Source organism: Athene noctua, chromosome Z (assembly GCF_965140245.1).
Source record: "Athene noctua chromosome Z, bAthNoc1.hap1.1, whole genome shotgun sequence".
Taxonomy (NCBI): domain Eukaryota; kingdom Metazoa; phylum Chordata; class Aves; order Strigiformes; family Strigidae; genus Athene; species Athene noctua.
Genome location: NC_134077.1, coordinates 73,483,437 through 73,499,371, shown reverse-complemented (window position 1 = coordinate 73,499,371; position 15,935 = coordinate 73,483,437). Strand labels below are relative to the sequence as shown.

General features: G+C 36.5%; 1 protein-coding gene across 1 annotated transcript in view; it reads left to right on the top strand.

The window, feature by feature from the left end:
• ANKRD31 (ankyrin repeat domain 31) overlaps positions 1-15,935 on the top strand; it is a 67,023-nt gene that overhangs the window by 33,142 nt on the left and 17,946 nt on the right. Inside the window, 7 exon segments of the mRNA XM_074931189.1 lie at positions 1,249-1,497; positions 6,594-6,779; positions 7,533-7,675; positions 9,655-9,814; positions 10,306-10,403; positions 11,178-11,259; positions 13,417-13,513. Coding sequence (XP_074787290.1) covers positions 1,249-1,497; positions 6,594-6,779; positions 7,533-7,675; positions 9,655-9,814; positions 10,306-10,403; positions 11,178-11,259; positions 13,417-13,513 — 1,015 coding nt within the window.

The window sequence follows — 15,935 nt, the reverse complement described above, 5'->3', positions numbered from 1 at the left end:
GTCCTGCACCTGGGTCAGAGTAACCCCCAGTATCAATACAGGCTGCGGGATGAAGGAATTAAGAGCAGCCCTGTGGAGAAGGACTTGGTGGTGCCAGTGGGTGAAAAGCTGGACGTAAGTCAGCAATGTGTGCTCACAGCCCAGAATACCAACCATATCCTGGGCTTCATCAAGAGAAGTGTGGGCAGCAGGTCGAGGTTTAGAGTCAGGGCAGCAAATTTGAAGCCAGAGTTACAACAGACTACTGTAAATGACATGCAAAACATTTATACTGATATATCTGAAGATGGCACCAGCTGCACTGAACAGACACCTCAATGCAGAAGCACTGTTAGCACATGAATTTTTAGCAGCTACTAATGAAGAAAGTGTTTCTGGAAGTCTTTATAATTCTACCAGTGGTGTACTAAGCACCACTGAACAAAGGGCTCTACAGCCGGAGAAAGGAGGGAAGATCCTGCTTAATGGAGAATAAAGTGTTGAAGGATGTTACCTTGCAAATGAAAAGGCTAGTAGTTTAGAGATCAAGCCTATAGCTTTACAACTCTATGAAAAGGACACAATTCATATTAGACTAAAGAAATAGTATCTTCAGGAGACCAACTCAAAAGCAGATTTGTATTTTGGAGTTAATGCAGACAGAAAGTCTCTTTACTCATTTCAGACTGTGGAAAATATGCAGAAAGAAACCATCCAGAAAACAGGTGCCACGTTTTGTTTGAAAATAATTATGAGTTGGTTGTAAGCATTCTGTGTATTTTATTAAAAAAACCCCAGCTGTTGGTCTCCAGAGAATGTATTTTGCCATAATAAATAGCCGACACATGGAATGTGTTGTAGGACAGTCCACTATGTCAGATTAACAAGTTAGTAATTTTTGCTTTGTATTTTTGGGGGCTGTTTTATATCCAAGTCCCCACTGTATTTACCAAAACGGTCACGATGGTCATTACAATAATTAGAATGAAATTCTTAAGTACCTTATTTTTTTTAATACCAAAGAATTGATAGTCATATTTTCACAAAAGAATCTTTGAATTGTTTTGGATTCAATCTCAATACATTAATGTACAGTGAATAGTGGATAAAAGATTTATTATGTTGAAGTGTTTTCAAAAATGGAATGAGTTACTGCAGGCATTTTTTAATCTAGGCTATGTGGTCATTTTGACATTCATTTTATTATCAATTGTAATTTCTGAAATTACTGAGTATTATGCCTCTTAAGTCCTCTTGTTAAACCAGCAGATGAAGGAGTGTGTGGTGGAGGAGGTGGAACAGAAGGCACTGAAAAAAATGGAGAAGAAGGAGATGCAAAGACCAATGTGCTTTCACAGTTTACCGAAACAGAATACATCCAAACAGAAGGAGTGAGATTAGACTCTCAGGAGCCAAGCCAAAAAGCAGCCTCATGTTCCAGTAGCAACAAAATCAAGCTTTCGTCTAATCGGTCACAATTCAGTCAAGCATCAGAACAGCAAATGTCCAAGAAATCAGGTGAAAAGTTAATAATACTTATAAAAACAACTGGGCTTTTTTACAGGCATACATGAAGAAGGTTTTTTATAGTACATGAGAGAAAGTTTGGAAAAATATAGATATCATGTTCAGCAAAAACTCTAGTGAGTTTCAAGTACTTGAAATATTTCTAGCACTCCTGTACTGCTTTTTACAGAATGCACATAATTACTCTGTTTTGTTTATGTTACATTCAGCAGTCTTTTAGCATTGTGGTCGAGGGGATGCAGGATCATAACTGAGAGCTTAAAATAACATTAAATTGATCCTTAGTTAGCTATGTTATATAAATGATAGTTTAACACTAAATTGATCCTCAGTTAACCATTTTAAGTATCACAGATCAAAGAAGAAAATTGGCTCTCCATATATTTTGCATACATATATCCACTTACATTTTATAGACTATACCCTTGTAAGGCACAAATCAGCATAGGCTCTGATTGTACTGGTACATTTGAGTTTAGCTGTAGTATAGAAACAACTCTACTTACATGACAATAAGGAACTAGTGTCTTCCAGTAGTTATATTCTTTTCTGCCTGTGTGTACAGCCTTCTGTCTAGCAGTTTATCCCATGTCTAAGACTTATATTTGTCTTGTAACCTTACCATTACAACTGATTACTCATCATAACCCTCAAGTATTTTTCACTTGCTGCTTTTTTGGTAAAGCTGGCAGTCATCTTTTGTACTTTGTTGGTTTTTTATCTGGAACCAGAGAACGATAGCACTCAGGAATACTAAAAGCAACGCCTGTAGTTCAGATGGGATCCCTCCTCTCCTAAAACTTCTAAATGTAATATATCTGGACTGCCGATTCAAAAATGTTTATCCTCAGATCATTTGACATTGTCCTTAACTTGTGTTGAAATGAAAAGAATTGTGTCATTAGATGATAGGAATTTCTTGTGTAGCTTTGCCTTGATATGGAATAGAGTATTTGTCTTTTCTGATTATTGTAGACAATTCTGCCATTTCTCTCTAGCAAGTGTTTGGGAATTATTTTTTCTGGTTTTAATAGATTTTAAAATACTGCCTTCTTAGGACCTTAGCTGTCTGTGTCTATCTCTTTGTATTCTTTTGTTTACCACAGCAGTTTCCACAACTCATTATTTGTATTTGCTACCATTCACTTCCCATTTTTTCATTTCTCATTTACTGTTGCTCTCTTCCCTTCCTAAGCCAGGTTAGTTTTTGAATCGGTGCAGCTTTTCATCTTCAGTATGCAATATGTTGTGAAATACTTCCTAGATATTATTCATATTTTTCTGATGATGTTTTTTGTTCAAACTGTTTTTTATTTACAATTGCTTCCAGCTCTGTGAAAGTTACTCTTTCAAATAACGACCATGTCAGTGTAAATATATGTCTTGTATATACATACATAAGAAAAGGTGGTTTTTATATGCATAAGTTTATAGACGTATGTGTGAATGCATGTGTATTTGTGTGTGGATATAACATTTGATTTATGTTTTCCAAGTGTATGCAGCAAAAAAATGTAGTTTCCTCCTTGGACTGAAGTTATGCATTGCTGGGGTCTGTTGATCAAACTTCGGTTGCGTTTGAGTGGGATATAAATGAATGCTAGCATTAAGTATATCATATATGTTTTGAAAATTGAATGAGATTCATGCTCCTGTATCCATTAAATGCTTTTAAAACTGGTGTACGTAACAGTGTGTATACGTAGTATGTGTAATAAATATGCACACACCCCCATACAGGCACACACAATATGGACAAATACATCTTTACACATATTATCAACTACTGCACACATATTATCAACTACTCATTTGTTTACCTCTTGTTGTTTGCTTATTACCGTCCTTCTCTTAGGGGACTTCGGATGGTCACTAGTCTTTCAGGTTGAATTAAGGAGTCATCAGCCAATCCCTGCAATGCCCTGTAATATGTGACAAAAACAGGAAACTGTGTAAAGTTCTTGCTGATCCTTTTCGATAATCACAGTCTTCTTGTGCTCTTCTGTCTTCAGCTGTACAGCATACTGCTTCCTCTTCTTGTCACAGTTGGTTGCTAGTTTTCAAGCCATCTTAAGTTTCTGCTCTCTTGAGTTTCTGGACTGCAAGCTTGTGTTTTCTCTTGGAATTTGAAAGGAGAAGGAAAGGAGTAGGTGCATCTTGTTACTTACTGCTCTCCAGTATTTGGCAGTGTCAGTACTTAGCTTTCATATCTCCAAACTGATTCCTTCAGTTGTAGGAATGCTTTTTTATATCATTCTGGGAAAAAATCCATGGCCTATCTGATACATGTCATCATCCACTGCTAATTATTGGAAGAATAAACATTGAATGCAGAAACTATTCCTTCCCCTAGAGTTGTTCTTTTTGTAGCTCCTGTATTCCTGCTCAGTCTTTATAAGTGCATTAACATGTTTTTTGGATTATTTTCCTTTATATCTTGTTTCCTATGTATACAATTATGATTTTTTAAAAACTTTATTCCAAACATGTGTCTTAAGTTTGGTGTCCTCTGGAATAGCATTTCACAGATTACTTTTTCACCCAAAAGAGATTCTTCAGGTATTATTTTGTTCAGCTAAAATGTAATTATTTCCTCCATCCCAAGGAGAATGTTGCTGTTTAAGAGGTGATGCAAGAAAGTAACACCTTCATACAGTTGAAGGCATTAATGTCTTTGGAGACAGGGGCAATGGCACTTCAGACTGCAGCAGAAAAAGTGGAAGATGGGATAATGTTTTCTGACTTTTGGGGTTTTCAGATTTTTTGCTGTCTCATGCCTTTTCTTCATTAACTGGCTTTTGTATCTCATCTGATTGTTCCTGTGTCCCAGCAATCTTCCTTATATTATTCTCTTCTTGCATAAAAATCTTTTCTTCCTAAATCATGCAGTGTCACTTTCATCCACAGTCAGGCACTTACTAGGCTCTCAACATTCCTCTTCTGCTTATACAGAAGTAAGGTACAAACAGCTTGCTGCTTTTCTCATAGTTCAATCTGTGGAAAGAATTACTCATAGACCAATGCTGAAGGATTCAAATGTCTTTTTGAAGGAGGATATCCTTGAAGTTGTTGAGGTATGGCAGCCTAATGTAGTCTGATTTCTGGTTACAGTAATCTCTCCATTTTATCTTTGTATGTGTGCTGACTGGATTTTGTATTTGCCAAGTTCCTGATCTTTCCTGCTTGTGACCCACCACGGAGAACCAGTATTTTGTGATTCTCATAGGAGTGTCCCATTATGCTTTTGCAAATGTTTCCTAACAACCATGAATAAACTCTTGTGCATGACAATTTAACTGGAAAACTTTGCAATTATTTCTGTTCCCTTGCAGCTGATATTGCTAAGGGTCATTAGCTTAATGGGCTGTTTTGTGCCTTTTTTTTCTCCTATGTCTCTAAGGAGTTCCTAGGACAATTCTCCCATGAATTCGAGGGGAAGAAAAGGAAGAACCAGAAAGCAGATGATTGCTTTGGGAGTTCAGACCCAGAAGCTTTTAGACAAAACAGTACATTATCTCACAGACGAGTAGGTCTCAGATTGGAAGAGTATTTCAATAATGTGACCCCTCCATGTGGTCTAAAATCTTGGTGTTCATTTGAAAAATAAATTCTTTAGCTTTTCTGGTTGCCAATATGGTGTGTGCCAAGCACCCCAATGCAAAGAAGGGCCACCTGAATGCTTCCTGACAGGTTAGAATAGCCTACAGTGAGCTCCATGCTCCTATAGTCTGACTGCAGCAGTACCTGAACAAGCTAGTTTTAAATTCATACGGATATATCCTCACTATATGTCTGTCTTTAATATAGTTGCAGTATGGCTTTCATGTTCTTCCAAACATTTTTGGATGACATGCTCAGTAGTTTACTTTAAGGGAAACTTTGGAAAAGAAGATTTTTCTGGAACGTAGGAGGAGCCTGAAAAAAGGCATTTGTCAGATCATGGAAGATGTTTGATAGCAATGAATACTGATAACTGAAAATATTTGAGAAGACAGTTTGTCAGATTAGAAGAGGAAATGCTTGGGATGCAACAACTAATTGTTCAAAGGAATAATTAAAAGACATAGATAAGGGTTGCAAAATGCTTATTTGAAACCTTACACTTTTATACTTTTTTTACGATTTTGGACAGATTTTCAAGAAATCAGAGCAAGAACACACTGAACTCTTAAAAAAATCTGATAGCACTGTATATAACAGCAGGGACAGGAGTTTAAAAAACCACCTAACATGCATGCTAGAGCTTTTGAAGATTTATACACACTGTCTTTTTGGTAGCAGTTTTGGGGAGGGGTTCTATAAGCAGAAGTTTGGGGCTCTATAAGCAGAAGCAGCACTTTCAAAGTCTGCTTTTTTCTTTGTATCCCTTACAGTTTGATATGGATGTTACTTAAAGCCTCAGAATTAGCACCTGTCTGATGATTACATGATAAAATTTAAAGTAGATGTTGTTTGCTTTGTGAACCAATAAGAGAAGGATTAATCAAGTTTATTTACAATTATGGGTCCAATCCTAAAAAGTTTTAATTAAAAGGCAGTTCAGCCATGTCACTAGACATTAATCAAAGATTTGTAATCAGTCTACAGGACTTTTTCGTGTCACAGCTGTAAAACTACCTTACGTAGAAACCTATCTCTTCCCTGATACAGAATTAGGAACAGAAAAGAGGTGATGGTCAAGTCTTTGCTTTTATATAGTTTATTAAATATCTTTATGTGTGTATTGTATGTATTTAGCAGGCATGCCTGTTAACTTGTAAGCAGTTCATGGAGAAACATAACATACTCCCTACCTCTATACAGTGTAAAACTTTAACCTTGTTACCTTTCTCGTTGATCCCTAATTCACTGTACCCTTGGTGTCTAGATTTGAACTGTAAATTCTTTTGCGTAGGGTCTCCTTGTTATTTGAGCTGTTGGGCAGTACCTTCTAATCTTTTGATGTAGTCAGTTAATGTTATTGAACAATTAAGGCAACAGTACTGCACACATCTACATTAATACAAATGAGTTATGAAGCTTAACTCTTTGTTCATAATGAAATATTTTTTGTGGTTCCTAATGAACACCCAATATTATGTATTTAGAATTCTCCCTGTCTACCAGAAAAGAAGCTCTAATTGGTACCTATAATACAAGATCTGGGAGAAAGAAGAAAAAGAAAAATGCAAAAGGGGAAACTCAGCTGCATATTGCTGCTAGGAGAGGAGATTTGTCTTTGGTGAAAACTCTGATATCATCTGGAATTTGTGTTAATGAACAGGACTACGCAGGTGTGAAAATTACTCTCTTATGGGGTTGTTTTACTATACAATCTGTGTAATTTTAATACAATTATGGATTCTTGATTTATGATATAATTGTGAGGAGGGAAGGACGTAATTCAACAAGTGCAAGCACAGTCAGTGAATCTCTGGATTTTGTCTCAGCATGGAGCCTTTCTCTCAGCATGGAATGTGGACTTGAAAGTTCGGTAGAAGAACTAATGCTTATGCGTGTGAATATATACACGTGTGAAGCACGTTCACACATATCTTATTTCCTTAGGAAATGAGGACAAAAATAAGGTGACAAGATTATTTTTCTTTTTTTCTACACATTTCTAAATCTGTAATGCATTTCTGGTTTTATAGTCTCAGAATGGATGGTATTCTATTCTGCATGCCTGGCAGACTTGATATTATAAAATGCCAGTGGGATTAGAAATCAGACCATTAATATACTTCTGAGTTTTTAGAGTCTTTCTACTCTATCGTTTTGTTTCTTTTATTATTTTCAGTAGTGTAGTAGAAAAGTAAACAGTATCTTTCTGCTTAATATTGGATACATTTTTCTCTAAATTGAATTATACAGGAAATAATTTACCTTGGCATTTCAAGACAATTGTTTGTATAAGATCTATCTTAAAGAGATTAGTCCGTTGCTTATAGTACAGCAAACAGCAAAATGTATAATCACTAATTAGTGATCTGTGTGGATCTTTTCAAATCAGATGCATCCTGTATCTGTCATCTTACTTTTATTAGGTTGGACAGCAATTCATGAAGCTTCCTGTGGGGGATTTACTGAAGTGATTTTAGAATTACTGAAAGCTGGTGCTAATGTTAACAGCAGAAGTCTGGATGGTATTTTGCCAATACATGATGCTGTTTCTGGCAATTATTTGGAGGTACATTTTTCTTTTGCATTAGATTTCCTGAGCCTGATTTCCAGCAGAGGGTCAGCAAAGCAAAATCCTGGTTAAAATAAAGAAAGTCAGAGTTACTGATAGAATTTTAGTGTAGATTTGCATTTAGAAAATAAACCAGTGTTCTTTAAAGAGATCAAAATTAGAAGCATTTTTCAGTAGTAACAGTTGAAATTGTACAGTTAATTGACTTTTTCACTTCAGTGGACAAATCAGAAAAATTCAGGAAATCCCCCTGGTTCTCTCCCACATACTGGGCTTTCTAAAAGTAAACGGAAATTGAGCATTTGCAATTGCATCTTGTCCAACCCCCCTGCTGTGGGCAGGGACATCTTTCACTAAATTAGCTTGCCCAAAGACCCATTCCACCTGGCCTTGAACAGTTCCAGGGAGGGGGCATCCACAACTTCTCTGGGCAACCTGTTCCAGTGTTTCATCTTCCTCATTGTAAAACATTTATTTTTTGTAAAGAAAAAAATCCTAGGCCTACTGTTTAAAAATCAACCATTTTATTTCATTAACTGGTCCCTTCCAACCCAAACCACTCTACAGTTCCATAGAATAGAAGAGAATATTTTGGTTGGAAGGAACGTACAATGATCATCTAGTCCCACTGCCAGATCAATTCAGGGCTGACCAAAAGTTAAAGCATATTATTAAGGTCATTGTCCAAAAGCCTGTTAAACACTGACAGACTTGGGGCATTGACCACCTCTCTAGGAAGCCTGTTCCAGTGTTTGACCACTTGGTAAAAAATTGCTTCCTAATGTCGTCTAAACCTCCTCTGCTGCAGCTTTGAACCATTCCCACACATCTTGCCACTGGATCCCAGAGAAAATAGATTAGCACCTCCCTCTCCACTTGCCCTCTTCTGGAAGCTGCAGAGAGCAGTGAGGTTGTCCCTCAGCCTCCTTTTCTCCAAACTAGACAAACCCAGAGTCCTGTACTGCTCCTCACAGGACATTCCTTACAGCCCTTTCACCAGTTTTGTTGCCCTCATCTGAAGGTATTCAAGGACCTTCACATCCTTCTTAAATTGTGGGGCCAGCACTGCACACAAATAAATAAAATATTGGTTTGGCACAGTGAGTTCCAGGGAACTGAGCATAAAAAGTGATGCAAGATTGGCTTAAATATACCACTTCTGTTCCCATCAGAAGAGCTGATATTTTATCACATTTATCTTTTCTGTGAGCAAAGATAAAATGAAGGGGATGATTTCATAGGCCTGGTGCCGAACTATCTGTAGGGTTCTTGAAAATGTATAAGCTATTATTTAGTATTGTGGGGGAAAACTATTGGAGAAGATTCTGAACTTCTAGAGAGTATTCTTTTTATGATACTTTCTGATACTTAACCACACTCTAAATGTAAGAAAGAAGAGGAAATGCTAAACATGAGAAATCATATGTATGAAGATTCTCTACCATCCAAGCTCTGACCACATCAACATTTTGATATGATGTGAATTTTAGGGGGTAGATGATTGCAGTGATGCCACTAATCTCATTTCCATATTTTACAATTAAGCAGATTGGCAAATTAGAAAAAAAAGTCATCAGTGCATTAACCAAAAACCAAAACCACTATTCAATACTTAAAGAAAAAAAATCTGCTTCTCTGCACTTTGGTCTTAGTGCAGCTGACCATTTCCTTTTAATGTAGATATATGAAGTTTTGTAATTTCACTCTATAACAATACCATAAAGATGATAAGTTTAATGACAGGTTGTGAATTATTTGTGTATTTTAATGGGAAAATTAAACGTGTAAGACACAAGACTGTCTTGATGATAGCCAATTAAACCTATTTGTTTAATTTGGATTGCAAGTGTAACTTGTTTTAGAATATCTTATTTGTACCTTTATTATTTGTGATTTATTATATGTATACTACACATATAGTTGTATTATAAATCCACAAGAATTATCACAATAAAAAAAATAATAATATATAATAGGCAGTGAGGATTCTACTACAGCATGGAGCAAATCCCTGTGAGAGAAATGGTTCAGGGAAAAGTGCTTTGGATGAAGCTTGTGATGATGAAATGAGAGAACTGCTGAACTTCTACAGTGCTGTGGACTCTCTACTTCCTGTTGAGACTACTGAAGTTACAAGTATGTTGGTTTTGTAATGTAAATCACAGGATTACCCTGTAGTCTTAAGGAAAAACTGTATATCAGAATGCTGCTGATTTGTGGAGCTGCATGTTGCCTGGTACTAATATTTTTAACTCAATTAACAGTAAACTACTGAAATTCATTTATTTATTTATTTATTTGTTTGTTTTCAGAAAAGTGGAATGCATGAGTTGTTTTGCTTTTTTTTTTTTTTCCTGAGAGAATGAGGTATAAGGACTTATTAGGCTCTTCATATTTTTTTTTTTTATTATCTACATTTCCCTTTACAGGAACCTTGTGTTCTTGAAAGTGGTAGCTTTAAAGACTTACTTCCTTATGCCACGTAAATTTGGTCTCATTTACATGTAGAAGATACTGTTTTATGATGTGACCTGCCATTGCATCTTCGTAAACTATATTAGCTAATCTAACCTGTTATATTCCTGCAAATTAATTTTAAATTCCGGTTTTCTTTCTTCATTGTGGAGAGAGAAAATGTCCTTCTAGGTCAAGATCAAAATGTCATTGTTGCAACTACTGTAAAAATGATGCAGCTTTGGAGCCACAAGATGGGAAATACAGTGTGGCAAGTATCGATAATAGAGTTTTGTTAAACAGCTTCATAGTGTAGTACTGTGCAGTGTTGTTTACTGAGTGAATAACACAAAAGTATTTAAATAATTAACCCTTTGAAATGTATGTAAAAAACAGCATCATGAAGATGTTTACAGTATATAAGCTGTGGTTTAAAGCATATGAGTGTGTATATTATCACTTGTCTCTGTTCATGATTCCTGTGCACATACATTTATTGTGCAGTGATCAATGCTTACATACATTTCTTAGTGCTTATATGAATAGAAAAAAGGTCAGGGATCCTGGGGCTTTTCATCCCATTTCTAGAACGGCTGTTTGAAAGAGTAATGGTATTTCTTCATGATAGTGAAGGTATTTAGAAATTGTTTAGTCTTAATTTAAAACAGCCAGGAAGATTTTTGCATAAGTTGTATATCAGGAGAGCTCTTGATGGTATTTCTAGGTTCTGTCTACCTTGTCTAGGTGATGCAGTCATGGTGGAATTCACTGTCAGATTCCTGCAGTGCACTCAGAGGTGGGTCTCTGAGCATGGACTAGTTTGAATGCCTGGGCTAAACCAGGCTGTGACAGCCCCTTGCAGACCATACCCTTGGCACTATGCAGATCTGTCATATCTGTCATACCAGTGCCCCAATTGCCTTTACACAGTAATTCCCTGCCTGGAATGCCTTCAGTCCACTGATACTTATCCTGCATCATGGCCTGTGTTTTATATGGTGCTCTTGGCTCTAGTTCTTACTGTCATTTCTGTGTTTGTTAACAGGAATCTGTTGCTGCCATACAAACTGCAGAAGAGGAGCAAAAAGAGCTGCTGCTACTTGAATTGAGAACTTCCGAAGATGCAGGTAGACATAAATTCAAGATGTTTCGATTTTTTTTTTTTTTGGTGGGGCGGGTGGGTAGGGGCTAAATATCTTTGGTAATGTAATTGTTTTTAAAATAGTATTGCACATAATATATTCGAATATCTCCTCTGGAAAACATGCTTCAGAGAATAAGATTTTAATAACAGCTCTCGGGTAACTGCATTTCCTGAAGTACTTACAGTTTATATAGGACTGAATATGATGACAAAGGAGGAGAGCATGGCTCTTGGAGGTATGTGTTTCAAGTCAACCTAATCGTATAAAAAGGGATCATTAGATAAGAATGTACGCTGTTGGCAACATTATTCAGTTACAAGTACGCAAGCCCCTCTATGATCAGGAACAGTTATGTCTGTATGTAAAGTAACAGATGCAGCATTTTCATTCTAGTGCAGCTGGACTTTCAGGAGCCTAAAATAACTTATGAGGCAAAAAAGAGACATCTTTAAGGGAGACACTGTGGATGATGGGCTGTTTCAGAAATGCTGGTGCCTGGAGGTATAATTTGTTTTAGGCTATCAAATCTCAGTTCAGATTTATCTCAAGAACCTACTAAGTGACACTGAGTTCCTAGGAGATCACAATGCTGGTGCTGTGTAGCAGTTTGAGTCTGTTGTGTCTGTGCCGTGACTGTTCAAGTGGCAAAGCTTGCTGCAGGAATGTATTTGACCAAAGTCTCTCTTCCCAGCTGCCCTTGCCATCTTGGCAGGGCTGTTTACTTTGAAGCAGCTCATGCCCATGAAACAGTTTTGCTTCCTCACAGAAAGGAAGGAGTTTTAAAAAAATGTATTTTCCTGAATATAGGGTGGAGCTTTCAAAGTATATTTAAAATAGTCAAATTATCCCTTTAAAAATAATGTGAAATATGGAATTATGCAGATGTATAGTTTCCAACTCAAATTTACAGTGTATGAACTGTTAATTAATATCTATGTTTTCTTAAAAAATATTTGGCAGTTAGATGATACAATAGGCAGAAGCCTATAGATGAAAATCGGTGCAATTTCATAAATTAGCAAAATAAAGTTATTGGACTTTGCCTGTTTAGGGCTATGAGAGAAATGGACATGGTGATTTGTTACCATCACTGACAAAAGCATTAATAATCTAGCACTTCTTAAACTAAGTCATAGTTACCACTTGTGAAGAGGCACAAGTGAAGAGGCACAAGGCTGAATAAGAATATAGAAGTACAGTGACAAATTTTTAACACAGAATAAAATCCTCAAAATATTTGCATGCAGTACAACCTACTGTAAATAATAGATTCAGATTCCCTATTAAGCTGCCTTAATAAGAGCAATATTTTAATATTTTAGTAAGTAAGTAAATACTATGAAACAGTTTGGGGAAACATTTTATTAAAGCCATTTTTAATTCCATAATTTCCATTTTTCATGAGTATGGAAAGCTTGTATTTGCTGGTTTAGAATTTCAGGAATTAGATTATATGTTTAGCACATTGTACCAGTGGTATCTGCCAGTTATGACTTTGGAGCTCTCCCTTATGCTGTATGGCTAAGAGATAGGGCATATAAAGATGAATTTATAATTTTCTTATTTTAAAAAAATATAGTTAACAAAAAAGGGGCAATTTATAATTATTTTTTTTTATAATATGGATTTGAAACTATGTAAATTGTGGTACATTTGTTTCTAACATTATATGTTACTTGAAACAGTCTCAGCTCATTAAACTATTTTATAACAGTTCAAACAAAGGTTTTAGCCAGCCACCTTTTTTAGACTGTGTCACTTCTGCAGGTGGCCTCATATGTAATTGTCATGTTATTGCAACACAAAGAACTTCAAAAGTTACAGTGCTTATCATCCATAGGACTGTGCTTTAATCTGTCTTGTTCTCGTAGTAATTTCCTAGACAAGGCACTTACACTTCGAAATTTTCCAGTACTTGGGCTGTTTGCTTTTAAGTTAAACTTGTATTTAATTCTTTCTGTAAAGAATCTTATTAGAAGTACTCTAATTGTAAAGTTGTCAGTATGCAGTATAAGGTACTGCTGTAACAAAATTTTCATACTTGGGCTGTATGTTCGCTACATTAAAAATGTTAGCACTAAAATTATTTTCTACGGCTTATTGCCATCATAGTTTTGATTATATCAAAATATTGTACAGATCTGTATATCCAAAGGCTGTTTCAGATACAAGATACTTTGAATGAAATGCTTGCAAAACAGAAAATGGAAAGGGATACCCTTGCCAAAAAAGGCAGGTAAGTAGAATACAAGGAATGTATTTATAGGAAGCTGTTTTTTATAGCAGTAGTGATCGAGGTTGTTAGAAGGTTAGCATAAAGTAGTATGAAAGTAAAACCGTGTGGTTTTCATTCATATTTTGCAGAGGCATGATCCATACTGGCTTCAGTTACCTCCAGTAAAAGTTTACATCAAGGAAGAACTTCAAGGTTTAGCTAATGCATAGTAGTCAGTTACTGTGCACACACTGAGCTTTGAAATTAGGTAACGAACATACAAAAGGTGTGGAAAAATATCTAAGCAGAAATTAGGAAATGGAGGTACTGAGCAGTTAGATTACTTTTGCAGCATTATGGAGGAAAGTGGTAGCAACTCAGACACTACTTTTAGTGTCCTTACCTTTGGTTTTATTTCTTCAGCACCACTAGATTGGGAGTGCTCCACACAACCAAGCAATACCAACAGTCCACAAAAGCCACTTATAGCAATGGCCTGGAGCATGCTTGTAGACATTCCTTTTCTGTGAGGACACCTCAGTGTGAGCATGGGCTCTCTGAATTGTCAGCTTCCTGCTGCTAGCTCTCACAAGGCCTCTTTTTACTTACTTCTAAAAGGGATTACCTGAATGCTAGTAATCTGGTGAGTGCTCAGTTTACAATGTAGCATCGTGTTCACTGGATGTTTCTAGGCCATCCGATGAGGATGTCTACATACTGTTCGTGTGAGCAGTATTCGTTTGGTCATGTAAAACCAGCAGAGTACAGCTTTCAGGTAGTTCCATGGCAACACATACAGTCTAGTTGAGCAAAGAGACTGACACATTTCTGTCATGTACCATTCTATCAGCTGTAAAAGGTAAAATACATAGATTACACAGATAATAAAAAAAAAGAGAGGGTTTTATGTGAAGAGAAGTTACGATTCCAGGTCATTGTTGTGAATGAATTAGTGACTGAATTAAGAAACAGAAACTGTAAAATTAGTATCTATACAAAGTTATCTGCCTTCTAATATCAAGAGTGAAACTGTGTTCCAGAGCGAAGTGATAAATATTTCTGGGTATTGTAGATACCCTGCAGCTAATGCAACAGTTATCTGTCAACAGTAATGAACTACATGCCAAATTACATTAAATTTTTTTATTATTATTTATATGGTGAAACATTTTATTTTTAACTAATTAGCATATAAGGTTTTGTTACATGATAAATAAATGTACAGAAGATTAGGAAGCATTATTACATTTTCCACCTTTCTGTTGTTCAGTTAGTTTGCCCAGGGAGAGGTGCTACTAACACTTTTCCATTTCTGTCTACTCCTTTGAAGATACTAAGATATATCTCTCACCTGAAAAAATGATGAAAAAAAAAGCATAGTATTTGTTAGTGGCTGTAAGTTACTTTGTCATTTTAGTCATGCTGTCATTGCCTCTCTTCAGTTGCAGCTTCTTCTGTACCTGTATAGCAATAAAGCAACAAAATTTCCCTGGAGAAACACTGCTGGAAAAGTGTGAGAAGCCTCAGTGGCCTGTGTGGGAGTTCATAGTTGTCAAGGCTTACTCATATCAGTGATTGACTCTATGCTGATATGTTAGTCATACCATGGATTCTAAGCACATGTGATAGGGAGCAATATCACAGTACAGGCACCAAAACTGTCACACTCTGGTTTGGCTGTCTTTGTTCTGCACCAACTAGTCTTGCTGTATCTCTGTCCTGATCCCCTCAACAGTCTGCTCTCTTCCAAGACTGGTATGGTGTTACTTTCACGGCACCTCTGCTGTGAGTGGAGTTAAAAGCAAACCGTGCTGCTATTCCTTTTCCCATACCTTGTGGTTCTCCGTTGTCTTCCCAGCATGGTGCCAGAGTGCTAGTCCCATGTCCCATGAGGGGGAATTAGGAGAAAAGACTGTTATGCTAGGCTATTGGCTCCTGTGCCAAACAAAGTGGGGTAAAATAAAAAATTCCCTTCTGGCAGGAAGGATGTAAGGTGCCCCAGTGAAGGAGTCTCACAGGAAGACCAGCTTAGCTAGGGAGCATGGTGAAGGGAGAAACATTCCCAGACTAACATACAACATCCTAAACTCCTCTGTCCTCTTTTCTTAATGGTCATGTGGTATTATTACAATTGTGTCTTCACATAATGTTTTGTTGTGCACAGCGTAAAAATTTTCTGATAGTATCATTCTTCAGTAGCTCATCAGAGCTTATTTTAAAAGGCTCCAAATTAGAACCTCAAAGGCTATGAATTTCAGTGAACTACAGTGATACTTGGTGATAAAAGAGCAACCAGTGGTAATACATAACCAGCTCTGATTCTGTGAATTAAGTGTAGTATAGGAGGACAAGGCTACTACTGAAGTTTTGATGCTTTACATACTACTTCCAGATGAGATTCTGCAGTTTGTTGTACATAAGACTGAGATTTGAACTATGAACT